Below are 27484 nucleotides of genomic sequence, written 5' to 3' on the forward strand. Positions count from 1 at the left end.
AAGATATTTATTTTGAGAACATCAACTCGCACATTATACAAAAAATTGACAAATTCACCAAAAAACGTATAAAATGTTGCAGGGTCTTTTTCCCTAACATATTAACATAATCACTTTGCAAAGGGTAAGATTTGAGGAAACCAATAATAGGCACAATTGTTCCAGTCTGTCTGCAGAAAAGTGTGATTAAAAACATCCCTGTCTTGCTGAGGTATCAAACTGCAAACTTTGGTAATGTTAGAGGGAGACCAAGGGAGCCTTCTCCAGGCATGGCCAATACAAAATGGTTCATACAAAAGCCAGAATTGGTTATTTTTCATTTCCAAGTAGAAATGCAGTGAACAAAGAAAAAAACTCCCCAATACACCTATAACTAGGAAACCTGATCCTCTGCAAATCCCCACTAATCACACACAGCTACAGTGATCCACGCTCCCAAAGAATCCGGCTGGCAAGTCCCAACAATTCAGTGCTTATGAAAAAAAGGAGACCTTGATGGTGATTCAGAGCCCAGTCTTCCAGCAAAGGACAAAAGGCACTTAAGAATGGCTTTAGGATATTCCACAATGGCATTTCGGGACAGGGGACAGCGCCCAGCTGAACAAATCCTTCCCTAAGAGAAGTCCAGTGAGGTAGTACTTCATATTGCTCCAACCACTTGGCTCTAAGCAAGCAGCCTTCTGCTTCTGAGATACAAAATTAGCGGGAAATGGCTTTTTGTCAAATGTATAAAACCCAGTTCTTACAAAAAAATAGTAAAAACCCACTTGTGGTACAAAGGCAGGAACCATCTTGTACAAATTGAGTATCAAAATGCTGCCAAGGTGATGCACGAGTCTACCTTGATGGCCAAATCCCCAGACAGTGAAGATTGTTCTAGCAACCAAGCCATTTTTGGAATAAAAAATAAAAATAAAGGGGGCAGAGGGGCACTCTGAGAACTTCCCTCATCATTAGCAGCCTCACCGGAAGCACTTTCAGTCCATTATTAGAAAGAAATCATTCTGTACTGATGAATGGCAGGTTTGAGGGGATGAAAAAAACCAAAAAATAAAATTGCAAAGTTCAACACAGAGAACAAAAACAAAACCCACGAACATACAACAGGATCATCCTTGGAGTTTACAGGTTTGTTTTCAAAACCAGGAAGACTTCAAACCATTTTTTTGCAGGGGGGGGGGGCGGGTAGGAGAAAACACAGACTAACCTTTTTTTTTTTTTGTTTTAAATTAAGCCCAGGGTGGGTGTGGCAGGCAGGGGGGAGGCAGGGAGGGAGAAGTGCTCTGGGGGATCACCGGCCGCTGCCGTAGCCGGGGAAGAGCTGGGCCAGGACGCTCTGCAGGGCCTCGTTCACCTCCATGCTGTAGCTGCGGCCCAGCTCGTAGCGGCACGCGGGGCAGCTGAACACCGAGGCCTTGAAGGACCTGTCCAGGCAGTCCTGGGGACAGCAGAGAGCAGGGTCAGGGACAGGGAGCTGAGCTGGGGCTCATTGGGGACAGCTCTGACACAGAGAGCCAGCCCTGAGATTCGTGGGATGGGATCAGAGAGAGAAGGGGCACTGCATCCCCAGCTGGGAGTATTGCTGCTGCTGGACACAGCACAGAGAAGGGCTGGGATGGAGAGACTCTAAATCCCGCCCCAGTGCTGCTGGACACAGCAGAGACCATGGAATTCCAGCCTGGATGGGATGGAGATACCCTAAATGCCACCCCAGTGCTGCAGGACACAGCAGAGATCAGGGAATTCCAGCCTGGATGGGATGGAGAGACCTTAAATCCACCCAGCCACTGCTGCTGGACACAGCAGAGAGCAGGGAACTGATCTCTCCCAGCCTGGCTCGGCATGGAGAAACCCCAAATCCCACCCAGGGATGCTGGACACAGCAGAGACCATGGAATTCCAGTCTGGGTAGGATGGAGAGACCCTAAATCCCACCCCAGTGCTATTGGACACAGCAGAGAGCAGGGCTGGGATGGAGGGACCTTAAATCCCACCTCAGTGCTGCTGGACACAGCAGAGATCAGGGAATTCCAGCCTGGATGGACATGCAGAGACCTTAAATCCCACACTGCCAGTGCTGCTGGACACAGCAGAGAGCAGAGAACTGATCTCTCCCAGCCTGGCTCGGCATGGAGAAACACCAAATCCCACCCAGGGATGCTGGACACAGCAGAGATCAGGGAATTCCAGCCTGGCTGGGATAGAGGGACCTTAAATCCCACCCCAGTGCTGCTGGACACAGCAGAGAGCAGAGAATTCCTGGCTGGGATGGAAGGGACCTCAAAGCCCACCCAGTGCCACCCCTGCCATGGCAGGGACACCTCCCACTGTCCCAGGCTGCTCCAAGCCCTGTCCATCCTGGCCTGGGCACTGCCAGGGATCCAGGGGCAGCCCCAGCTGCTGTGGGAATTCCATCCCAGGCCTGCCCACCCTCCCAGGGAACAATTCCAGCCCAGCCCAGCCCAGCCCACCTTGCAGACGTTGTGCTGGCACACGGTGGTGACTGGCCTGAACACGACCTCCTGACAGCAAATACACAGAAAGGCCTCTTCCACTTTATTCAGAAATTTCTGCAAAAAAGAACATTTCAATCAACTTAGTGCTGAAAGATAAATGAACCCAAACCCCCACCATTAAATGCAATTGATCATAGAAAGATTCTCAACAAATCTTAATATGCAAAACCTGTCCCATTAAACCTGCTGGGGGTGTTTACACTAAAATAAATAATTTTAGGTCTGAGGCTGTTCTTTAATTCAGCCAAGGGTTTGTGGCTGGGGGCAGCACAATTACAGCCCAACATACCGGTCCATCTTTGAGAGCCTCTAGGACTTCATTCCACAGCTTTTCATTGGCTTCATCACTTTTTATAAGAGATTTCTGCTGGGATGTCAGCTTGTATGGCTCAACTTTAGTTTTCTTTGGAGTCCCTGCTGGAGAGGTGACGGGTGTTTCCTCCCCACCTGAAAGAAAACACAAAGATTTTTTTTAAAAAACCAAAAAACCACCAGAACGGAACCAAGTAAAATGCACAAAAACCTCCAAGGTTTTCTAGATCCACTTGCCTACTCCACAAACCTGCTGATTTCCTTTTCCTCTTCCCTTTCCCTGGGGTATCCAACTCATCATCTCCATTATTTTCTTTTTCCTTGTCTTTGTTTGCAACAGCTTCCAAATATCCTTCAGGATACTGCAGGAAAACAAATCAAAGATCATTCAATGCCAACACACTGGGTCAGACTTGCAGACCAAGCCAGGTCCAAGGTGACTCTGGAGAACTGCTCCAGGGGCACTTTTCATCTATTTAAGCAACAGATCCCTGCTGTAGGGAAGCACTTCACAGCCTATAGAAATTCCATACCAGAAACAAAGTGAGTTTTGTCCTTTTAGCTTCTTGATGTATAAAAATAAACAACCCAGCAGACTGGAAGCATTTATTAGTCTCAATTTTTAGCTAAGGAGCATCTAAGAGAAAAATCCCTGTTCTCCATCAAGTTGAGAGCCCAGGGCAGTACCTGCATTGTCAGGCCAAGCTTTTTCATCCTGTCCTTCCCCTCTTTGGTCCAAGGAGCAGGTTCTTCATCGTCCCTCCTCAGCAGGTAACGCCACACCAGGAACCCAGATTTCCCCGTCTCAGGCCAGTATTTCACCACCTGCAAAAGCCCCAGCAAGTCCATCACCCTCTGTCCAAGCCCCCTGGGCACGAGCACACGCTCTTGTCCCAGCTCAGCCCTCCTCACCTTGTAGATGCCATCGTATCTGTTGCCCTCCAGGGGAGCATACTTGCTGTGCTTGCCTCCCTTGACGTTCCTGACCACCCTGACCGGCTTCCCCGCCCGCCAGTCCTTGGCCTCAGCCCCGTGCTTGTCGTTGATGGGGGCACTGCAGTTCAGAGCCAGGGCCCTGCAGGAGAGGCCAGAGGTCAGTGTGTGACTGCCATGGAAGCCCTGTGTGTGACACTGACAGCTCTGCACTCAGGGACCCTCCTGATGGGGGCACAGCTGATTGTTCATGGCATGACCCCAATGCACCAGCCCACAGCAGCTCCTCCACTGAAGTCCAGGCTTATCTGTGAAACAGCTCAGAATTACAAATGTTCTGGTCTCCTGAGGTAACCAGGGGCTGCAAGGGTCTCCAGCAGAGAGCAGAACTCCCACACCAATTGATTGCTCTGTTCTTTAAGTGTCAGCCAGTATTGCAGGTGACACCAACCCCAGCCAGCTCTGTCCCCTCACAGGGCACTGAAAGGAGCATTCCCATCCTGTCACTGATCTGCAGCCAAACCACAGCCCAGACCCACCTCTGGCCCTTGTTCCAAAGCTGGAACAGCCCAAACAACCCCTGTGCTGACAGAGTGCCAGGTGCTGAGGCCAGAATGGAGCACAGACGCTGCCAACCTGTTCATGTTGGTGAGTTTCTGGTCACAGGACTGCTCTGCCGTGCGCTTGTTCCCAGAGAGGTCCCGGCCCCCGCTGCCCGTGTAGGTGAAGGAATTCCCATGATCCTGAAATGAACACGGGTGGATTTCACAGTCACAAAAAGAATTCAACAAAAGCAGGAGTCTTTTAATCAGGTAGGTTTAGCAGGGCATTCTCAAAAAGGAAAGATGCTTCCTGTGTATTTAAACTCCCAGACTGGGGCAGTCTCTGGCTGTCCCTCAGGCTGCCAGGAGAGGAGACCAGGTGACAACAGTGACAATGCTGCCCTGTCACACCCCTGAGCAGCCCAGGCTCACACAGGATCTGCTGCAAGTGAACAGCTGGCAGCACAGCCCACGAGACTGTTCCAATGTGGGTATAAGGCAGACCTTGAAAAGTCAGAACTCTGGGATCAAAAGCTGGCACAGGGATATTAAACTGGGTTGGGATGATCCTGTGGCTCAGGCTGGCACAGACCAATGCAGTTTTTTCAGAACTCTGGGATCAAAAGCTGGCACAGGGATACCAAACTGGGTTGGGATGATCCTGTGGCTCAGGCTGGCACAGACCAATGCAGTTTTTTCAGAACTCTGGGATCAAAAGCTGACACAGGGATACCAAACTGGGTTGGGATGATCCTGTGGCTCAGGCTGGCACAGACCAATGCAGTTTTTCCTTGCCTTGTTGGCTTCTGAAGGAAATGGTGAAGCTGGGCAAGTGTTTGGTGTGGAGTTTTAACAGGTTTGTTTGGTTCTGTGCATAAATAATCAGGATCCACTCACAATGTCATCTTCATATCCTCCTGCCAGCACCAAGGAGTAGGCCCCATCGTTGCTCCTGCCGTGGATCCCGGCCACGTGGGGCCTGTGCACCCCAGACTCGCTCACCTGGGAGACAAAAATCAGCTTTGGAGGCACCTGCCCTCAACAGGCCCCACCAGCACTGGGTTTGAGTTGAACCAACTGTGCTACTTCACATTTGCTTTCCATGTGTCACAGGGGGAAGCTGCTCTCACCATCATCCCCCAAAAAGCTCCAGACAGAAGGAAGAAAAATAAAAATGCATTTTAAAACATAAGGCACTGACTGTATCAGTAAACTGAACACACGGATAAGGTTTGTGTGCAAATCTAACTATTTGGATATTTATAATTGAAATTGCTTATTAAAAGGCTCCAGGTGTTTAAGAATAATACAGATATTAAATATTTGTATAAAGTTTTGAAAGAGTTGTAATAGCAACCTTCCCTCAATACCTGAAGGCAAGATCTGGATAGGCCAGTGCTTTTTTCTGCCCCAGCTTTCTAACAGGATGAGAAACCTTCTGTTTCATGTACGTGGATATTTGAGACACCCTTGGCAGGGCACACTGCACACCTCCAGGACAAACCACTGGGAACAAATCCGCTTGCTTTGGGGTTTTTGAGTTACCAAAAAGAGCACTACAACAAAATAAACCAGCACTTGAAGGTCCAACAATGCAGCATTAGTTATGGAACACTTGATCCAGACAAAGCCAGAATTCTTTTCCTGCTGCACTTCCATATATCCAGTGACACACACATTTCCACATTAACTGTTTCAGTTTCTTGCAGGAGCTGGGTAACTCCAATTTTTTTCCCCACAGCAGGTCAGGCCAGGATTCAGCTTCCTACCTGAACTCTGAATTTCCACATGGTGCCCACAGGGATGCCAGGGATTGGTCCATAGTGGTTGGAGGGGACGATGGTGCATTCCTTGGTGCGCCCCACACACGCCATGCCCTGGGCAGAGAGCAGCATCAGCCAAGAGCCCAAAGGAACAAACACAACTCCAAGTAAAACAGCTTTGGACTGACCTTGCCCCAGTCTCTCCGGGAGGAGGAATTAGCAGATGCCATCTTTTGTTTCTTTTTACTTTCTTTTAATTTCTCTCCTGCTAAAACCACCTCGCTTGCATCGTTTCGACATTCAGGGCAATACCTAAAGTCAGTGAAAATTAACAAGTAGCAAAGCCTTCAGTTAGGAGCATTTCCTCCAACCACAGTGAGTTATGTTACAATTTCCCCGTGTGAAACCAGACAGGACATGGAAACACTTTCCATACTGGAATTTAACCTACAACAGCTCCTGTGCAGGTGTATCAGGAAACAGCTGTGATACAAAATCATTGTATGCAGTGTTGAAACACAATAATAAACCAGTGCATTTCACTGGCTCTGTGTCTATTGAAGGATGTATTTCACTACCCACAGCTCTCACTGTACATTTCTCATGCACAAACCTGCCTGATCTGATGATGGGGCCTGCCTGCAGTGACCCTTAAAAGCCACTGCACGGCTGAAGCCTCCCAGCATCAAGCTCTCATTTGGTCCTTTTTGGATCCCAGGCTGGTTTGGGGTGGAAGGACCTTAAAGCTCATCTCATTCCAAGCCCTGCCATGGCAGGGACACCCTCCTCTATCCCAGCCTGCTCCAAGCCTTAGGCAGGTAAACCAAAAAGCATCTAGATCCCAAAACTAGGAAAAGGAGTGTGCAAGCCATGGGCTTAAAACCTACTCTCATTAAGCTCATGAAAAGCTATGAAGTTTAAAAAAAAAAAAACCCTAAACACCCACATCCCTGCTCCTAATTAGATGTAACTGTGACACCCCACACACCTCCTCAGAACCTACCAGTCCTCATCATCTGGGATTCTGCTGAGGGGAGGGTTCAGGCAGTAGATGTGGAAGGCCATGTCACACTCGTCACACATGAGCTGCTTATCTGGATCCTGCTTCCCCCCACAGATGTGACAAGCACAGACCCTGCAGGTCTTGTTTGGGTTGTCCTTGCAGGCTTTACACACGGGTCCACTCTGTCCTGTGGGCAAACACAAACCACACTCAGCCACTGCCAAGATCCACTGGAAACGGTCAAAGGAGGCACAGCTGAATGTGACTTGGAGCCCTTAAACCTTTAACCCTCACAGAGACAACTGGCAGGACATGACAAGGTAAGACAGACATGCAAGAACTCCACATCAGACTCACGTTTTGGAGTTCCAGAACTGATGGGAGAAGCAGTGCCTGGCTCTTCAATTTTATAGATTTCATCCACTAATATAATTGTGCAGTCATTCAAGGAATCACCAGCTTCCCTAGAAGAAGGTGAGGAGAGATCAGAGTTTGGAAGTATCCCACAGCTCAAGTCCACAGACACCAGCAGAGCCACTCAGACCTCAGAAAGCTGAAGCAGAGCAGGAAAATTCCATTTATCCCACATGAACAGCTTACCCAAGTAATATCTTTGCATTGAGCTCCCTGGTGGTTTTGGTTTCCCTTTTCTGCAGGATCTCAGCATCGTACCAGAAGCCCCTCTCCTTGGGCTCATCAGGGTTGTAGTTGACCATCACCACCTGCCCCACCTCCAGCTGGTGCCACTTGAGGATGGTCCGTGCCCGCGCCCGCACGTTGCCCGAGCTCATCTGCACCACCCCATTCTCTGGGTAACTTGAAGGGAGGGACACAACAGAAACCACATTCAGCTCTCAGGAGGAACAGGTGTTATGCTGACAGGTTGATTTGCTGTGCAACACAAGAATATCATCAAGGATAAAATCTCCTCCCACACAGACACAGCCAGAACCAACCAGTCTGACTTTGATATTATTGCCTCCCTTCAACCCTTGGACACCAACATTTCCTGTAAATGCTGGTATCCATAAAAACATGATTCCAGCCCCCTGGAATTCCAACTGCAAAACAACCTTTCAGTTGCCAGGGCCCAATGACATAATGACTATGTCACTGCCCAGTTCTGTTCTAATTTGTGCAATATCTGCAATAAAATTTCCCATCAGCATCACGACCCCAATGACTTTACTGACCAAGAAGGCAACAAAACAAAACTCACTCATCATATTTCACATGATAAATCACATCCTCTTCAGGGACAGCTGTGGGCTGGTCAGGGTCTGTGCAGCTCTCAGCTGATCCACTGGTGGGTTTTTTCCTGGTTACATTCACAACTGTGGCTTCAAACCACGCTCCCATGTCCGTGTCCCGAGCATCCACCAGGTCATTGATCTGTACAGAGCCAAGAGCACAGCTCACCAAAAGGGATCTGCAAATTAGGCATTCATTTCCAATCTACTTAAAGATTTAACCATCTCAAAAACTGCACCATCATCAAGATATTTAACTGATCGCCTTAAAAATTAATATTTTCTCTGCTCTCCTGGTTGTGCAGCCCTACAACCTGTTTAGGTTGAATTTGTAAGGTTATAAGTCCATTGTACACCAGCACATGTAAACCCAGCCTTGCTGGTGAGCCCAAACCATTACTGGTTAGTCTGTAACAGAGTTTCAAAGTGTCTTGCTCATAACCTGGCAAAGACATCACTAGATCTGCAATAAAACCCATTGAAACAGAAATAAAATTATTCTGAACAGCTGCTCAAGATTTTCTTTTGTTCATTCAAGAAAGTTTCAGCTTTGACAAATGTAGTGACTCCAGGAAAAAATACTGGGAAAATTTGTAAAAAAAAAAAAAATCAAACCAGACACTCTGAATACTTAAAAAAAAAAATAGTGTATTGTAGTTTCATTTCAAAGGACAAAATGAAAAAATTAAGTTTTTGGACCTACAGCATTTTGCATTGAATTGCTTTGTGGCTTGGTTGGTATTTCTGTCTTTGTTGTCGGGGTGTTTGAGAGGAAGAAAGGCGCTGCCCACACAACTGGAGTGAGACAGATTTTCAGCGATTCTCCAGCACAGAGAACAATTCCCCAGGCCAGGCGCGGTCTGAGGGCTCCCAGTGTGTGAGCACCCACCTTGTAGAGGCCGAAGCAGGGGTCTGCCCAGTCGGGCTGGGCGGCCGTGCCCGGCTGTCCCTCCAGCTCCAGCGCAGCCTCCCCGTTGTGGGAGCTCTTGTCGGACTCGCTGGGGCCGGAGCCGCAGCCGGAGTCGCTGTCCGAGAGCTCGGGGTCCTTGTCCTTGCTGCCAGCAGGCAGCACGGCCGGGCTTTGTCTGACCAGCAGCTGCACGATGTCGTTCAGCCCCACGCTGTAATCGAACAGGGAGTGCCCATCTTCCATCTGCAGGGAAAGCAGGGAACCCCTCACGGATCCGCTCACCAAACCGCTCACGGATCCGCTCACCAAACCCCTCACGGATCCGCTCACCAAACCCCTCACGGATCCGCTCACCAAACCCCTCACGGATCCACTCACGGATCCGCTCACCAAACCCCTCACGGATCCGCTCACCAAACCCCTCACGGATCCGCTCACCAAACCCCTCACGGATCCGCTCACCAAACCCCTCACGGATCCGCTCACCAAACCCCTCACGGATCCGCTCACCAAACCCCTCACGGATCCGCTCACCAAACCCCTCACGGATCCGCTCACGAATCCGCTCCCCGCGCCGCCTCCAGCCTCCCATCGAGCTCAGAGCCCGCCAACATCCACCACGTGGCTTGGGAACCATTATCAGCCAGATCTGGGCCCTTCTTCTCTCTCAGCCCCCTGATATTTAAATGCTTTTTTTTCCACTCTGCCACAGCAAGGCGTCCATGCTGCTCTGGACTCGCTACCCAGCCTCTAGGAGATCTGGAAAAGTTTGCAGCACGTTCCCTACAATTAAACAACTACAGGCCCTCCACATTTCCATCAGGATTCAAAGAAAATTCCACATTACCTACAAAAAAAAAATTCTTCCTCAATTCAGACACATCCCAAATGCTAATGCAGATTGTCTTTATATTTTGATTGTGTGTGATCCAGATTATTGTTACACCATCTCCATAATGCTACGAATTGTTACACCATAATTCATAGCATTAAGTAGGAGCCAGAGTTAATAACACACTTTTCTCCCAGCAAACACACATTTTTTCCATTGAAAGTAAAATCAAAAAAAGAGTCAATTCAACTTGAAACCGCTCGATCGCTCTTCAGCGTAGCCTGGCGTGTTCTAATTTCACACTCCCTCTAATTCTAAGAGTTTATCTGGCACAGTTTGTAGTCAAAGCAGGACCCTGCCCCTGCAAAAAGAGAAGTGCAGAGGCAGAAAGAGGCCCCTCAATAACCTCTCAAGAGCTCGAAGGAGCACAACCATTTTAGAGTTAACATGTAAGGCTGGAGCCCACGGAGCAGTCAGAAGTTCAGACAAGCTTCCCCACATATTTAAGGTCTGACTAAGAAATTATACAGGAAATGATCATCCCTTTCCAGCCTAAACCACCAGAAAAAGCAATCCCTGGAGCTTTGTTCTCTATCAGGGGGAAGCAGAGCAAAACCACAAAAATTTACACTTCACAGGAATCACTATGATAATTCCATTCTGATTTATGGCATCAAATGGCTGTGGAACAATCCCTGGAAATCTGACTGCACAGGAAGAGGTCTGAGCTTTTTGCTGGTTCAGAGATGAAAACTCCTGGAGGTGCAGAAGAACACACCAGGAATGGGTTGTTCCTTCTCAGGCAGGACACAGCGTCACCAACACGGGAACAGCAGCAGAGGACACGAGTGACAACAGGTGCAAAGTGAAATGGAGGAGCACAGGAACAGCACAGGAAACCACAGGAGCTCAAAGCACAGGCAGAAAGAAGAGCCCAGCACCGAGGACAAACCTCAAACAAAGGCGGCAGGTTTGAACTAACAGCTAATTTCCTAACCCCACTGACAAACGCTCACGGGTAAGATTTGCAGGGGCTCCAACAGCCAGACAAAGCACAGTGGGAACAAGGCCTAAGAGAGGCTGGGTCACGTTCCTGCCCGAGCCAGGGAACACTGGAGCTGCAGGAGGAGGGGTTCCCTTTGCAGGGCAAGGGCAAACTGAATGAAAGTCACCACTTCTGAAAATCTGCTTCACCCCAGGCCTCAGGGACAGCCTGACAGGTGGCACCTGCCCTGAACCAACCTCCCTTATCACTCGATTTACAACACAAATGGGTCATTAATGCACCCAAATCTACACCAACCCAACAGAAAGGTGATGCTACACCATCCTCCAGGCCTCCTTTTATGCTAGAGCTGGTACCTGAGCTTACACTGAGGCTAGTCCAGGTGTATTTCCACGTTCTACAGCCACACCTGCTAATTACAGAGTACAGTTAGCTCAGGACTGCCTAAAACAGAAAGAAAAGCAGCTAGCAAAAACTGTCCATCTGCAGCCAGCTCAGCATCCCGCTGCTTTTCCTAAAATTATTCATGTGATCAACCAAACACCAGCTCAGGAGTTTCTCTAGCACGAAGGTTTAGCAGCATAGGACTAGGTAGACTACAGCAATTGTATTTTCAAATGGTTTTGATTGACTTCACTGCTAATTTAGTTACATTATGAACTGACAGGGAATAAAACAGCTGTGCAACAGCAATAGTAAACGTATTATTGAGAACATAATACAGCACTGAGCCACTCAAGTGTTCTGTACCTAGTGAGAATTTGATATCAGCTGAGAAACTTCAAAATCATGAGATGCTTTTCCCAATTTACAAAGGAAAATTAGATCTTTATGGCTTTCAGAGCGGTGAAACTTGCAAAGCTCAAAAACATTAAGCGCTTTAAAGACCATAAAAGCACTGGTAATTTTCAGACACTTCATAAAGAAGACGTCAAGGCAGAAGAGCAACACATCAGGTGGAAAACAGTAAAGGAAAGTAAGAATAAAGGCCATTCTGCAGCGGGCTCCTGTCCTGGCAAACCCACGGACGCGGGAGGGAGCGGGGATCACTAGATGGCAGCAAAACCCCTTATTTCCATGCAATTAAAAATAAATAAATTAAGATATCCGTCCCCAGCTGGAGGGGAGCAGGGCCCGGCTGGGGGTGACCGGCACCGCGCTGCTGCCGCTCCCGGCTGTCAATGCCCGCGCCGCGCCGGTACCTGCTTGCCGCGGTAGAACAGCCGCTGCCGGTGGGGCTCCACGCCGAACACCTCGTGTATCCGCAGGCGCAGCCCCTCCACCTTGGTGAGCTTGGAGAGGGAGTCCACGCGGTGCGTCTGGCTGCCGTCCATGGTGCGCACCTGGATCCACATGGCGCCGGCGCTGCCCCGGGAATGGGACCGCGCTCAGCGGCGGCACCGCCGGGGCGGGCCCGCACCCGCGGCCGCGCCCCCCTAACGAGTCCGCCGCACGCCATTGGCCGGCGGCCCGGCCGGCTCGGCCGCTGATTGGCTGCGAGGGCTCGGCCCCGCCCTCCCACGCGGGAGCCTAACGGCTCCGTTCACGCCGGCCGTATCTCGCGCCACAATTGAAACCCGCCCGCCGCGCCCACGCGCCAAGTCTCGCGCGATCATGCAAATGAGAGAGGGGATAAAGGGGGTAGGGGGCGAAGCGCGTGGTCTTAAAGGGGCCGTCACCGGCATAACGCGGCCCGCGGCCCCCCGGCCGCACACCCGCCCGGGACAGGCGGGGAGCCGCGGGGCGTCAGCGACCCCCGCCGCGCCCGGACCCGCCCCAGCCCCGCCGCGTCATCCCCGCGCAGCCCCCGGGGCGATGCCACTCCCCGGGCCCGCAGGGCACCGGTGCCGCCGGCACCGCCCCTGACGGCCACACCCCCTCCCGCGGGCCCGGTCGGGGGCGGGGGTCGGTCCCGCTGTCGCAGCCCCGAGCGACGCGACCCCTCCGGGCCACCAGACCCAGCTGTCACCGCCCGGGAACCGCGGAGCGCTCCCGCCGCTTCTCGCACCCCCCGGGCAGGGCGGGGAAACCCCCGCGCCCTTCGCTGCCCTCCCGCTCCCGGTGCCACCGGCCGCTCGCCGGCGCGCGCCGGCATCGCCATGGGCGGCAGTGCCGGGGATCCCGGCGGACTCACCGGGTGCGGTGTCGGGGTTGGGGTTGAGGGGTCCCGGCGGACTCACCGGGTGCGGTGCTGGTGCCGGGACTGGGGCTGGGGGTCCCGGCGGACTCACCGGGTGCGCTGCCGGAGCCGGGTTTGGGGTGTCCCGGCGGACTCACCGGGTGCGCTGCCGGAGCCGGTGCCGGTGCCGCGCGCGCTTTCCGCGGGCTTTGGAGTTTGGCGCGGAAAAGCCCCGCGCGTGCCCCGTGCGCGCCCATTGGCCGCCGCTGGCGGGAACGCGCGGGCGGGGCGGGGCCGCCGCTGCCGCCTCCCGGTGCTGGGGGGGCCCTGGGGGGGAAACGGGACCGGGAAAAAACCGCAGGGAACCGGGAGGGACAACGGGGATCCCCGCCAGTGACCCGGCCCGGCGCCCCCCGCTCCCCTGCGATACCGAGGGCAAATCCCCCCGAATCCCCAAGGGCTCCATCAGCCCTGAGCCCCCGGGGCCGCGGGCACGGTACCGGGTATTGTCCTAAAACCCGGTGAGCCCCAGGGAGAGGAGACTCCAATGACCCCTCTATGACAGCCACCCTTCCCCAGGGGTCCTGTTCACCCTGGGGGGCTCCCAGAGGGCTCTTGTCCCCCTGGGGGTCTCCAGGCCCTACCCTGATGCGAATAAACCGAATAATCCGAATAAACCGAATAATCCGAATAACCGAATTCGAATAAACACAGCAATCCGAATAAAGCAACTAACCCCAAAAGGGCTCTAACTCCCCAGGCCGTTAGCTCCAGGGGCACTCATGGCGCTGTGCAGGGCCCCACTGGTGGCAGCGTGGCCCGGGTGACACGGCAGGGCCATGGCGCCGCCGCGTGAGCCGACAGAACGGGCAGATCCAGCAGGATGTTTATCCCCAAACCCACCGACGCGATGAGGAAATCTAAAATGATAATATTTGCTTAAAACAACCGTTGGATGGGGGAAAGCGTGGCCAAGAGGCCCCTGAGAGAAGGCTGCTCCAAGAGGAGGATGAGAGGCCGAGGGTTGGCGCTTGTGGGGGAGAGAGGCCGGGCTGGGGCCGCGGGGATGGCGCGGCCTGGGCTGGAACAAAGGAGCACGAGGCGCGGGAGGCCCGGCACGGCGCGGCACAGCGCGGCACACCCCGCTTCCGTGCTCCCCTCCCCGCCCCCACGGCCTCCCCTCGGCACCAGAGCACAGCCAGCAGCAGGATGTGGTGCCCTTTAAAGTAGGGGACATGTAGGGGACACGCAGGACGGGTCCCATCTTCCTTGGAGCCGCCATGGGATGAGCCACGGTCACAGGAGCCCGGATGGGCTCGGTGTCGGGGCACTCAGGCTGCCTGGAGCTGCCAGGCTTCATCTCCTCCCAGGGCTGGAGGCTCTGCCTGGCACAGAGTCACTGCTTGCCCTTGCAGATGTGCTGGAGGATGAAGCTGAACCCACCACAGCACTTCCTGCAGCCCGGGAGGGTTCTGGGAGATTGGAATTCCTCCCTGCCAGAGTGCCCAAGAGTCGTTCACCACCCCTGACCCAGCTCATCCCTCCCACAGCAGGGACAGACAGGTCCCAGCTCCCCCCAGTTTCTGCACTGGCAGGATGTTCTGTGGAATGGAATATCCCTCTGGCCTCTCCTGGCCATGCTCCCACCCAGCTCCTTGTGCCCCTGCTCGCTGGCAGAGCCTGGGAAACTGAAACGTCCTTGATTTGGAGTAAGCACAACTCAGCCACAACGACAACATCGGTTGTTATCTACATTATTCCCATGCTAAATCCAAAACACAGCCCTGGACCAGCTACTGGGAAGAAAATGAACACTATCCCAGCCAAAACCAGGACAGAGGCACTGGCATTTATGCTTCTATGTGCATAAACAGCTATTCTTACATAGCTGTTTGCAAGGACAGGTGCTGGGGAGCCCAGGTGAGTGCTGGAAGGGGACTTGGACAGGGAACAGGATGGGGAGCTCAGGTGAGTGCTGGAAGGGGACCTGGACAGGGAACAGGATGGGGAGCTCAGGTGAGTGCTGGAAGGGGACCTGGAGTAGCTCACCTTCAGCAGGCACAGGAGACAGGAGGGTCCTGCTGGGCTCATGCAGAGGGAGGGCAGCAGAGACCTGCAGCAGGTCCTGACCCAGGAGAGGGCTCTGAAGGCCTGGGGGCACTAGGAAGCTTGGTGGGCTTTGCACAGCAGTGAATGACAATGACCCAGAGGTGTCCCCTCCATGCCCAAGGGCTTCACTGACCTGAGGAACAGCACCAGAGCTCCTCATGCCCCAGCCCTGAATCATCATTCTCATCCCTTCTCGTGCCTGTGCCTGCCCCAGGGCAGGTGACAAGGGGAAGGTGACCATGGCATGGTGGCAGGTTACTCATGCACTGGGAGAGCAGCAGCATGATTTCCGCTGCAGCGGATGAACACTTGCAGTGGGAACTCCAGTGTCACGTGTGGCCTCTGGGCCCCAGGGGGACAATGCTGAGCTGTGACACACCTCAGAGCAGGGAAAGGAATGGCTCCCAACACAGGGGTCTGACCCTCCAAATCCCACACACACCTGCAGGTTTGCAGTCAACAGAAATCCCAGGATGGGACAAGTGAGAAGCTCAAGGCTGAGGCCTCGTCCCCAGGCAGAGCCAGGAGGCAGCTGAGGGAGCCAGGAGGCAGCTGAAGGACTCAAGAGGCAGCTGAAGCAGCAGGGCAGAGGCACAGGGACTCCTGACCCCCACAGGAGCAGCAGGTGGGGTTCACAGTTCACACCTGAGGGATCCTGCCCTGGGTCTGGATGCTGCAGCTTTGCTCAGGGCTGCACGGGGCTCCCAACCAGCACAGCTCCTCATTCCCCAAACGTGTTTCTCCACTTCCTCCCACGCCCTTCCCACCCCACCAAACATCTTAGGGTGATTTTATCTCAGATTTAAATCTGTGTCTTTCATACAGCACCAAGGGTCACTGAAGCAATTGCGCAAAGCTTTGCTCTGACACTGCAATCTCTCAAATCCAGTGTCCTGACCCTGCAGGCAGCTCTGCCACCCAGCAGGAAATCCCAGCACTGACATTTTACCCTAATATCAAAGCCATTCATTAGATATTAAGCACTGCCTGGTTAATTTTAATCACTGGTTATCACTTCTCCCATTCCCCTGTGCCCCACCATTGCTGTGCATCATGCAGACAGTGCTGTTTCACTCACTTGGGGGATGAAATGAAACCTGTCCCATGAGACTTTCACCATCCCCACAGCACTGACCCACTGGGGCACTTCACACCCAGGAACACCTCCAGCTGGATCACTGCCACCTTACCTGGGGATGCAGCACTGGCCATGGCAGGCCAACACTCCAAAATGCACAGGACTCATTTCTTGACTCCCTGTTCCTGTAAAAAAAACTTAATTTCATCAATTCTTCACAGGAAAAGAACAATTTTTATTTCCCTTACAAACATCACAATTGTTAAAAGCTGGCTTCAGTTTTAGCACAACATATTAAACACTTCAGAACTGCATCAAAAATTTAAGGTCCTTCCCACCCAGGCCATTCTGGATCCTGTGACTCTGGTGATGAAGGAATATGGAGTTTATATCACACAGACAAATGCACAAGGACTGTTTCCAGCAGTGCAGGTGATCAAACAAGAGGCAAAAGCCACAGTTTGTAGCTGGAGAGGCTCAGAGTGGACACTGGGAGCAGCTTCTCCATTAATGCAACATCCAGACCCAGTGGGTCCAGCACCCAGAGAAGCTGTGGGACACCTCCATCCCTTTGGAGGTTCCCAGACTCACCCAGGTCCCATCTCCCAGGACCTCCTGAGCTCCAGAGCCCTTTCCAGCCAGCACTCCCAGCTAATTCAGCCTCAGGACGAGGATTCCTTCCAGCCCCAAAGCTCAGGAGTGACAATTCTCCACATTTTTGTCAGCTTAACAGCACATTTTTCAAAAACCACTGGCACCCCCACCTGCCTGAATGGCAATACAGAACCAGAGCCAAGGTCTCCTGCATCCAGAGGCCCAAAACAAGGTGACTCAATCACTGTAATAGTGTTAGAAGACTTCAGATAATTTTTACCTGTGCCTCAGTTTCCTCCCCCGCTGATCTTGACAACAGACAACAGGAAGCTTAATTGATGTTTTCAAACCAGCTTTTGAGAGCTGAACATGAAAAGGCACAAACAGAAAAGAAAAGCATTGACTGGAGTGTTCAGTGTTTGTTATAGCTGTTAAAAAGCCCTGAGCTCCCTGGAGTCCTGCACTGCTGGGCCCTCAGCAAGGATAAAAACATAAATCAACTCTTACCCTGAAAATCCCAGCAAACAGGAGAAGCAGAAAGTTTCATCATCAGGTGTCTGCAGGGCCTGGCACGGGCTGAGGTGGGAGAGCACTTCTGACTCCTCAGGGAGGCACAGTAACCTCCATGTGGGGAGGGGGAGTTTTGCCAAGAAAACATCAGGAGGATGATGATGATGATGGTTTACACCACAAACAGCACATCCTGCTTCTCTGGGACTTGGTGACAAAATCTGTGACCCCTGCAGGGAGCAGCCCCAGGGCTGGGGGACACAGGGGGGCTCAGTCCTGTCCCAGCACCCCATTCCCAGGCAGCTCCAGTGCTCGGCCTCCATGAGCAGCTCCTTGAGCAGGAACAGCTCTGGGGCACGGGGGCATTTTTGGGGGGCTGTGCAGGGCCAGGGGTCCCAACTCAGGGTATTCCAGGATCCCATGGTCCTAAAGCCAAAGCATCAGGGGATGGGACACCCTCTGACAGATCCTGTACGAGGTCTGTCCCTCCTGAGGGGACAAACAGCAACTCCCAACACCCGCCATGGCCACGAGGGGACCCCAGCCCCTCAGGCGACCAGAGCCCATCAGGGGACCCCCAACCCTCACCTGCAGCCCCGAGAGGACCCCAGCCCTTCACCTGCAGCCCCCAGGGAACTGCAGCCCCCACAGGGAACTCCAGCCCCACAGGGAACCCCAGCCCTCACCTGCAGCCCCAAGAGGACCCCAGCCCTTCACCTATGGACCCCAGCGGACCCCAGCCCCACAGGGGACCCCCAACCCTCACCTACAGCTCCCAGGGAACCCCAGCCCCACAAGGGACCCCAGCCCTTCACCTGCAGCTGCCAGGGAACCCCAGCCCTCACCTGCAGCCCCTCCCCGCTGAGCTCCCCTGCCATTGGCTCCTGATTCCCTCAGCCCCGCTGCCAATCACCCCGCGGGGTATTTAACTGGGGCGGCGCCCCGTGCTCCCAGTCTCACCAGTGCTCCCAGTCATACCGGTGCCGGGCGCGGAGGAGGCAGGTAAGGCTGGGCTGGGGGGTGGGAGCTGGGGGTGGGGGGTGGCTCCCCAGGCTGGCTGGGTGGCCCCGGCTCGGTCCCCACAGGAGCTGTGGCTCAGAGCTCCCTGGGTGTGCCCCAGGACCCTTCAGCACCCTGCAGAGCAGGAGCTGGGTGCTGCGTCCCTGCTTTTTCAGTTCTGTTCTGTCTGGGGCTTTGCTCTCTGAGGCCAAAGGTGGCATTTTCTGGTGTTGTGATGTGTCTGCCTTGGGTAACAGCTGAGAGGCTTGGGGGGGGTGGAACCAGGTGATCCTTTCCAACCCAAACCATTCCCTAAAGGCTCCTTCCCAGCTTTGAGATGGCTCCTTGGTGTCTCTGTGCATCTCTGACCTGTGATGGAGCACTTTGGGGTTTAAAAGCTCTGTCCTGCTTCTTGTTTGCTGGGGATCCACAGGAGGTGACTCCCAGCAGTCACCTGCATGTGCACGGGTGATGGTGGGGACAAGGTGGATGCTCCGGGTGCAGGTGACACCCCGGGGACAGGAGGTGCAGGTGACCAGCCCGGCATTCCCTTCCTGTGACAGCGCTGCCAGCCCTGCCCGGGGCTGTTTCTCGTGATGCCTTGGTGGAGGCACGGGAGCTGAGTGACACAAGAACTCCTGCTCGGGAGCACCCTGTCCCTGCACGGCTCTGCCAGCCCCCAGAGGCAGCTTTGGCAAACGGGATTAGCGTTTCCCAAGACTAACAAGGCTTTAAATGTGGTCATGACTACCCTGAGCTGTGGATGGATGGGAAGGATTGCAGCTCCTGTAGCTGGTTCTGCTGAAAATTCCAGATGGGAATGTGCTGAGCTGATTGCTCTGCAAGTTACAGCTTCCAGATGAAACCAAGAACTCTGTCCTCATGGAAAGATTGGGAAGCCCTGAGAAACTCTTTCAGTTAAAACTTCCTCTCCTCTTTCATAAAATATCTCTGTTCCAAGCAGTTACTGACCTGCTGGTGTTTAATTCTGCTGGAGGTGTGTGGGGGAAGCCCTGCATCCATCAGCAAGGGTGGCTTTGATCTTTGAGGGTTCCCAGTGCTGCTGGTTTATCCAGAAAGGTGAGATGGGCACCTCGGCCAGCCCTGGAAACTACTGTCCTCAGGTCAAAGCTGGGAATTGTTTGATCTTCCTCCTAAAACTAATTCTGTCCTCAGAGCATTTACAGCCCATTCTCCACAGACATCCCATGACCCAGCTCTGCATTTTTGGGAACGGGGTATCAGTGGTAAATCTCGAAAAGAATGTAAATAGGTGCTTTAACCACAATTGAATTCCTGTGCCCTGATTAGCCCTCCCTGCTCACATCTAAAGCACTAAATTTAGTTTGTTTTCCTCAGTGGTCATTAAGGAGTTGCCAGTTAAGCCACGGAACCAGCCATGCTGGCTGTGGCTCGGTTTATCTCCCAAGGTGAAATCCCTTGGAAGGGGGGGAAGCTTCCTGAACGTGAAGATGCTGCAGGAGCCCACAGCAGCAGCCTGTTCTGATGGAGCTGAGCTGCTTCCCACAGGGAAACCTCCCAGGCAAGGGGAGCAAAGAACCAGTTTTACATGAACTGGTCAGTGCCAGAAATCAGGGAGCCAGCCCTTGCTCCTTCACTGACTCCAAATGGGCAATGATGAGGAGTTCAGCTCCTGAAACCAGACAATCTCTTGACCTTGATGCCAGAAAAGAGCACTGAAGTTTCATTGTTCTGACACCACCTGTTGCAAGAGCTTTCTCCAGCAGTGACCTAATATTTCAGATGTAGCAATGGTGTGAAGTCATCTGCTCATCACTTTCATATGAAGGAAACCACAACCAAACCAAAGTGCTGCTGTTTCTGTTCCTCTGCCCACTGGGATTTCCACTCCCAGCCATCCTGGCTTGGCTGTGGCTTCTCCAAAGGATTCAGAACCACCTGACCCAGAATTGCCAAGCACTGGGCTTTCCTGCAATCTCTGAAGCAAAGCAAGGGCTGCTCAGCATTTCTGCAGGGAAAAAGAAAATAAAGCCATGCTGTGGAGATCTGCCCACACTGCAAATCTGGGTCTTGCAAAACATGGATTTCTCCTCCACAGTGCAGAACAAACCTTGTTCCAACATGACTGTGCTGAAGGATTGTGCCTGGCAGGCTGCATCTATAATCAACACAGGATCTCTGTACTTCAGAGGTTGAGCTAACCTTACGGCAGTTTTTACATCAGCCAAGAAGTTACTCCTGAATTATTCTAACCAGAGTCCTCCCCTCTTCCCTTTGCTGCTGTCTCTGTGCTGGCCCTGACACCAAGGCCACCACAGTGTCAAACTCCACAGTCTGAGCTTTTTCCACCTGTCCAGAAGGAAAATAACTGAGCAAAGGGGTTGTTTGTGATGGTGTTGAAAGAGCTGTGCTTTGCCCTGCAAGGCTCCAAAGAAATAACAAAGCTTCCCTGAGGCAGAGCAGGAGGGACAGCCCCTGACAGCAACCCTGTGGACTTTGGGACTCAGATTTGTTATTCAGCCTTGCTTTCTTTGGAGCAGCTTTTTACAACTTCTCCCAGCCTGGTGAGGATCCAGTGGTGGTTAATAATAGATAAACAGGGAGGGCTCCCAGATTCTCACTGGAGAGGCTGGAGGTGACAACTTGTGTGACACTTTTGCTATAGGCATGGGGCACTGCTCAAATCTCACAGAATTCTGACTAACTCAGTGGTTAATGCAGCAATTGGTGTTTTGCCAAGTCACCTCCTGAGATGTCCCTGGCCAGTGGCAGAGCCCATCCAGGCTCACAAATGCTGGTTTCACTACTGCTCTCCATCTCTCTGTTCCTGTTTCTCAGCAAAATCAAAACCTTGCACGAGGCAAAGAACGCAAGAAACAAGACAATGGGCTCCACCACAACTCAGATGGAAAGCTTTTTTGGGAAGAGTGTGCCAGTGAGCCTGGAGCAGTGCATGGCTTGGAAATCCAGCTTGGGAGGAATTCTGGTTTGAGGGTTTTCCACTGGAAAATGTCATAGCAAATCTAAGAATAGGAGTTAACTGGCAAAGGACAGAAAAGCAGACTCTGTCCCAAAGAACAAATGTGCTGAAATCCCTGCTGTGCCTGGCTAAGGCTCAGAGTAATGCTGGCTTTATTACCAACACAGGAGTGTCCAGATACCATAGGAGATCTGTGCTGGGAGACCAATACTCATTCAGATTATTGCAACATTTTTTACTTCTTCAATCCCATTATGTCATGAGAACGTCTCTGAGCCTCGGTTTCACAGGAAGTGAGATTTCCTGCCCTGCTGCTCAGTAGGATGTGAAGGCAAATCTCCAGGTAGCCATGGAATGCTGCAGCTGGGAATCCTGGCTCACCCTCCAGGGAAAGCTCCACAGGATTTCCATGTCCTTCCCAGACTGGGTGGATTGTTGTATTTTCTCTCCCTTGCCCAGCTGAGGAGAGGGTGATGGAGTTGTTTTAGTGGGTACCTGGTGTCCAGGCAGGGTCATCCCACCCCACAGAGCAAACACAAGGCAGATAAAATAGTTTTCACTTATTCCTAACCTGACCTTTCCTGGGAGCAGCTGAATGATGGATCCCAGCTTTGTTGCCCTCTGCTTTTCCCCTGTCCTGGCAGGATTTGATTTCTTTGGAGGCAATGAAGTTGTGCTCACGATAACTTTGTTTTTCCTTCCAGCTGCAGCTGAAGTCAGTATGGCCTCAGGAAAGACCCCAACCCCAGACCTGCTGAAGGCTGAGGAGCAGCACACTGTGGTAGGTGCCAGGGCACCCACAGCAGTTAAATCACCCACTCACCTGTACCAAACCTCTGCCAGCACCCCAAAACCAGGCTGGGGGGACAGAAAGATTAGCCCTGTGAAGCTGTGGCCAAATCAAAACCCCCTCAGTGCAGAATTGTTTTGCTCAAGAGACACCTTCAGGGCTGGCCAAATGATGCAAGTATTTCTGAAATGGGAGCTGTTACAGGTCCTGCTTCACACCTGGTTTGGTGCTGAAATCAGTGTGACTCAGAGTTCACTAGCACAGAGTTCAGAGTTCTTAACCCTGGCTTGTTGGAGGCCTCTGGATGAGCTGAGGGATGAGGAGAGGGATTTGCTGGGACCCTTCTGGACAGACACGAGGCTGTGTTCACCACCAGCTCGGGCTGGGCTCTAATGTCAGCGTTTCTCTTGGCTTTAGAGCGCTGTCAATCGAGTCACCAACCTGCCCTTGCTCAATTCTGCCTTCAACCTGGTCTCCTCTGCCTACAACCAGACCAAGGAGTGCCACCCCTGCCTCAGCGGTGTCTGCAGCGTGGCTGAGACTGTGGCTGCCGTGGCTGTGGGCAGCGTGGTCGGGGGGGCACAGCCCATCCTGAGCCAGCTCGAGCCACAGAGTAAGTGCAGGGCTGGGGGACCCTTGGGGCAGGAGGGCAGGGGAGGTTCAGGTGCCTCCAGGGTGATCCCACCTCCCATCCCTTCTCCTCTGGCTCTGGGCCTCCCACCCAGCAGCTCCTGGACACTGAACTGCCTGGGAGTGAAATTGTTTCCAGCAGAAGTTTGATTTCTTGAGGTTACAGAGCAGTAACTCCCTGCTCGCTGGCTCTCACTGCACGTTCTGACCATCCCAGGGCTGGAACAGAGCTCAGTCTGGCTATCCCAACACTTTCAACCCTTTAAACCCACCAAGGGCAGGTGCTACAGTGCAATTGGATTAAAGTCTGCTGTTAGAAAGCTGGGAAGGCAAAATGGAGATTATTTGAACCTGCTGAATTTTAGGGTTTGTTCACTTTTAACAAGATGCCCACACACATGCCACCCTAGAATGGGGATTTATTTTTCTGGGGCTTGTTTTCATGAGTGTATCCTGAAATAGCCATTGTAGGGTCAAAAACCCATCCCCAAATGTAACAATCAACTGGTGCCTGTTGTCCCTTCAGTTGCTCTTGTGAATGAATATGCCTGTAAAGGTCTGGATCAGCTGGAGGAGAACTTGCCCTTCCTGCAGCAGCCAGCAGACAAGGTAAGGAAAGGCTTTTCCTGGGGAAGCCATGGCTTGGTGGGACTGCTGTGGGTACAGAAGAATATGGGGAAATAAATAAAGCTCAGCAGCAGGGAAAGCTGGAGAGGCGTGAACATGTCCATGAGGTGTGCTCATCTCCCTGGCCCTCCCACACACTGCAAGCACCACTAACCCAAGTGGAAAAGCTTTTTCAGGGAGGGAAAATATATTTTGGAACAACAACAACAAAATCTTTCTCTGCCTCTCCCTGGTGCAGGTGATCTCAGACACCAAGCAGCTGGTGGCCACCAAAGTGACATCTGCTATGGACGCTGCCTGTGAGGCCAAGGAAGCGGTGGCTGATAAGGTCACTGAAGCTGTGGACCTCACCAAAAACGTTGTTGGGGACAGTGTCAAGCTGACCAGGTCTATGGTCAGCTCCACTGTCAGCAGTGCTGTGGAGGCTGCCCAGGGTGCCAAGGAGCTGGTGACCAGCAAGGTGACAGAGGCTGTGGATGTCACCAAGCACATGGTGGAGGACAGTGTTGACAGGACCAAGTTTGCTGTTGCCTCTACGATTGTCAATGCGGTGGAGGCTGCCCAGGGGGCCAAGGAGCTGGTGACCAGCAAGGTGACAGAGGCTGTGGACCTCAGTAAGCACCTTGTGGAGGACAGTGTTGACAGAACCAAGTCTGCTGTGTCTTCCACCATCACTGCAGCCGTAGGGGCTGCCCAGGGAGCCAAGGAGCTGGTGACCAACAAGGTGACCGATGCTGTGGACAAGGTCACCAAAGCCGTGGATGTCACCAAGCACATGGTGGAGGACAGTGTTGACATGACCAAGTCTGCAGTTGCCTCCACGATTGTCAGCGCTGTGGAGGCCGCTCAAGGGGCCAAGGAGCTGGTGACAGACAAGGTGACCAAGGCAGTGGACCTCAGCAAACACATTGTAGAAGACAGTGTTGACCTGACCAAGTCTGCAGTTGCCTCTACGATTGTCAATGCAGTGGAGGCTGCCCAGGGGGCCAAGGAGCTGGTGGCCAGCAAGGTGACAGAGGCCGTGGATGTCACCAAGCACACGGTGGAGGACAGCATTGACAGGACCAAGTCTGCTGTTGCTTCCACCATCACTGCAGCTGTGGGGGCTGCCCAGGGGGCCAAGGACCTGGTGGCCAACAAGGTGACTGAAGCAGTGGACCTGACCAAAGGGGCTGTTCAAGACAGCGTTGAGAAGACCAAATCTGTGGTCACCTCTACGGTCAGCACAGCTCTGGATGCTGCCTACGGAACCATCACCAGCAAGATCAACACAGCCCTGGAGCAGGGCAGGGAGGTTCTCCAGGAGGGCGTGGAGATGACCAACTCAGTGGTGACCAACAGCATAAGCAAGGCCAAGGCAGTGAGCCAGGCAGTGGCTGGAGGTGTGGAATCTGTCCTGGGAATGTCAGAAGATCTGGTGGATCATTACCTCCCAATGACCGAGGAAGAGCTAGGTAAGAAAATCTGTACCTGGCGCTTGTAGATGCAAATCCTTTCCCATGTGAGTAGAGAGCACCTGACACAGCAAGACACAGCTTCTGAAGCAGACAGGTGCTCTGAATTTGTCACCAAGTTGCTGGCTGTCAACACCAAATTGCCACATGGCATGGGACAGAGTTCAAGCATTTGCTGGCTGGTCCTCAAAGTAAATAAATAAATACATGGGTTCATGCTTCAACCTCTCCATTGAGTCTGCTTACCTGAAGATTGAGCAGGGACTGACCTGCCTTTAGCACATGAGCAACTACAAACCTCCTGCTCCCACAGCAAGCCTCAGCCTTCATGTTTTCCAGTGGGTGATCCGACCTCTCCCACCCCTCCCAGCTGCACTGTGTTCTTGTTTCCCCCAGGTAAACTGGCCACCACGGTGCAGGGCTTTGGCGTGGCCTCCCTGGAGGAGCAGAAGAGGCAGAGGAGTTACTTTGTGCGCCTGGGCTCGCTGTCGGGCCGCGTGCGGCACCGAGCCTACCAGCACTCCCTGGCCAAGCTGCAGGGCTTCAGGCACCGCACCCAGGACCCCCTGGCACGGCTGCAGCTGGCACTGAGACTGGTACCAACCCGCTTTGCCCTCCTTCCTCTTGTCTGTAGCCTTTCCTGCCCTGCTATCCAGCTGGAAGCTCTTCCTCCATCCCCCGCCAGCTCCGTGTCACCATGGATCCTTCCCTGGCAGGGAAGAGCTTGTGCCTCTCTGTGTGTGCTTGCAGTACAACCTTTCCTCTCATTTTTCCCCATCAGATTGAATCTGTGAAACAGGAGGTCGGCCAGAAGCTGCTGGAGGGGCAGCAGAAGCTCCATCAGCTGTGGGTGGACTGGTGCCTGACGCAGCCCAAAGGAACCCAAGTCAGAACGGCGTGCCAGGCAGAGGTACCCGGTGCACGGAGCAGCCCCGCGGGGCCGGGCCCTCCCGAGCCCGCCCTGAGCTCTTCTCTCCCGGCAGGTGGAGCCGCGCACCCTGGCCATGCTGAGGATCATCACCCAGCAGCTGCAGCCCACCTACCACCGCCTCAGGCTCAGCATCCACGGCCTCCCCAGCAGCATCCAGGAAGCCGTGTCTCGGGCCACAAGACACATCCACAAGCTCCACAGCTCCTTCTCCAGGGCTATGTCCTTCCAGGACCTCTCCAGAACCACCCTGGCCCGCAGCCAGGACCGTGTGGCGGAGGCCCGCAGGTCCCTGGATGTCCTCTTTGAGTTTGTCACTCACAACACCCCTCTGAACTGGATTGTGGGGCCCTTCAGGGCCATGGCCAAGGTGGCACAGGACAGCAGAAGGCACAAGAAGGAAGAGATGAGATGTGATAGAAAATTACCCAAGTTGGAAAAGGCTCCGCTATCGCAGGAGATGACAAAGGCACCTGAAGAGCTAAAGGGAACCAACAGGCTCTCAGAGAAATGGTATGAAGTGCTAGACAAGCTGGAGGAGCAGGTAGGGAAGGACACAGAGGTGGCCCTGGCTGCAAAGGAGATAAAAACCAGTGCAGCAAAGGAAGATCTCTGATAAATCCCAGCTCTTCTGGCCAAGGCTACTTGGCTAGAACAGCACTGGATCTTCTAATTGTGTGCCCACTTGTGCCATGGGTGCCTCTGCTGTCTGAATTTAGAGTCAGATGTAGTTGTAAGGAGGTCTGATAACCAAGGTGGGGAGATTCTCAATCTTGATTTACTGTTTTTAAATCCAACTGCTATGCTGAAAGGGGAGATGGGACCTGCACTGCAGCTTTTTAACTCAGCCCAGCTGTAGCTGTGAGTGCCTAAGAATTGCTGAGACAAGTTGTGGGAGAGAAGTGATCTCAATTTGTTTTTAATGCTGGACTTGTTTTTAATTTGCCCAAGCTGTGGAACTCTTGAGAAGATGCTATGCTTGACCTTTGATACCATCTCCCACCTTCTCCACATTTAAAAATACAGGTTCAGACACAACTTCCTTTGTGCCTGTTGTGCTTCTGGGAAGGCTCGGTCCTGCAGCACATCTGGCACAGCTGGGGGCAAGGAGCTCAAGAAGAGATTTCTCTTCATGGATCAGCCAAACTCTTCTTCCTTCATGGAGAAGCACTCAGCAGTGTGGGGTTTTCCTTAATCATCTTTCTAATTTCTGTGAATGACTTGAAGGATTATCTGTGAGTAACTCCATGTGTGAAACACTTCACAGCCATTAAATGAGGCAGCTTTTCCCAGGAGTTACTATGGAATTAGGATATCCTGTTATTAAAATAGGGGAGATTTTAATCCAGGTGCTGGTTCTTTCCCAGAAAATGCTACTTTGTAATAATTCCTAATGTAACTTATTTTGGTAACTGTTCCTGGCATTGTCCCTTTGCCCGGGCTGGTGAGCAGACACTGGAATAAAGCATGACCTGTGTTCAAAACCATGGGGGTTTGTGTGTACCTAAAGCTGCGGGGTTGTGTTCTCTGTTCTCCTCTTACCTGAGCTGTGATGGAGCTTTGCCTTTACCAACTCTTGCCCCTGGCCAGCTGGTCTGTTCCCTGCACTTGCTTGTG

General features: G+C 52.9%; 3 protein-coding genes across 9 annotated transcripts; 2 read left to right on the forward strand and 1 right to left on the reverse strand.

The window, feature by feature from the left end:
• Window positions 1–27479, reverse strand: UHRF1 (ubiquitin like with PHD and ring finger domains 1). Of its 7 annotated transcripts, none has more exons than XM_074528506.1 (19): window positions 27410–27479; window positions 17248–17330; window positions 16486–16558; window positions 12270–12432; window positions 9209–9472; window positions 8289–8461; window positions 7670–7885; window positions 7427–7533; window positions 7070–7256; window positions 6255–6378; window positions 6073–6180; window positions 5201–5305; window positions 4398–4504; window positions 3741–3903; window positions 3516–3653; window positions 3079–3190; window positions 2806–2963; window positions 2472–2570; window positions 1–1438 (listed from the first exon to the last, which is right to left on the reverse strand). In XM_074528506.1, exons 3-19 carry the CDS (start codon window positions 16539–16541, stop codon window positions 1292–1294), a joined length of 2427 nt encoding a protein of 808 aa, XP_074384607.1. In that variant the 5' UTR covers window positions 16542–16558; window positions 17248–17330; window positions 27410–27479; the 3' UTR covers window positions 1–1291. The 7 variants fall into 7 exon arrangements, with proteins under 7 accessions (XP_074384607.1, XP_074384608.1, XP_074384611.1 ...); XM_074528507.1 differs by lacking the exon at window positions 27410–27479 and adding an exon at window positions 17475–17496; XM_074528510.1 differs by lacking the exon at window positions 12270–12432.
• On the forward strand, window positions 22160–25547 carry LOC102063861 (uncharacterized). The gene is made up of 4 exons (XM_026798088.2): window positions 22160–22219; window positions 22646–22841; window positions 23385–23467; window positions 23724–25547. Exons 1-4 carry the CDS (start codon window positions 22160–22162, stop codon window positions 24966–24968), a joined length of 1584 nt encoding a protein of 527 aa, XP_026653889.2. The 3' UTR covers window positions 24969–25547.
• On the forward strand, window positions 25268–27338 carry LOC113460286 (perilipin-3). Its single transcript, XM_074528456.1, has 4 exons — window positions 25268–25277; window positions 25336–25535; window positions 25625–25849; window positions 25923–27338. Exons 1-4 carry the CDS (start codon window positions 25268–25270, stop codon window positions 26481–26483), a joined length of 996 nt encoding a protein of 331 aa, XP_074384557.1. The 3' UTR covers window positions 26484–27338.
• Window positions 27480–27484: the final 5 nt, after the last annotated feature.

This window comes from Zonotrichia albicollis, chromosome 29 (genome assembly GCF_047830755.1).
Source record: "Zonotrichia albicollis isolate bZonAlb1 chromosome 29, bZonAlb1.hap1, whole genome shotgun sequence".
In the NCBI taxonomy this organism is placed as follows: Eukaryota; Metazoa; Chordata; class Aves; order Passeriformes; family Passerellidae; genus Zonotrichia; species Zonotrichia albicollis.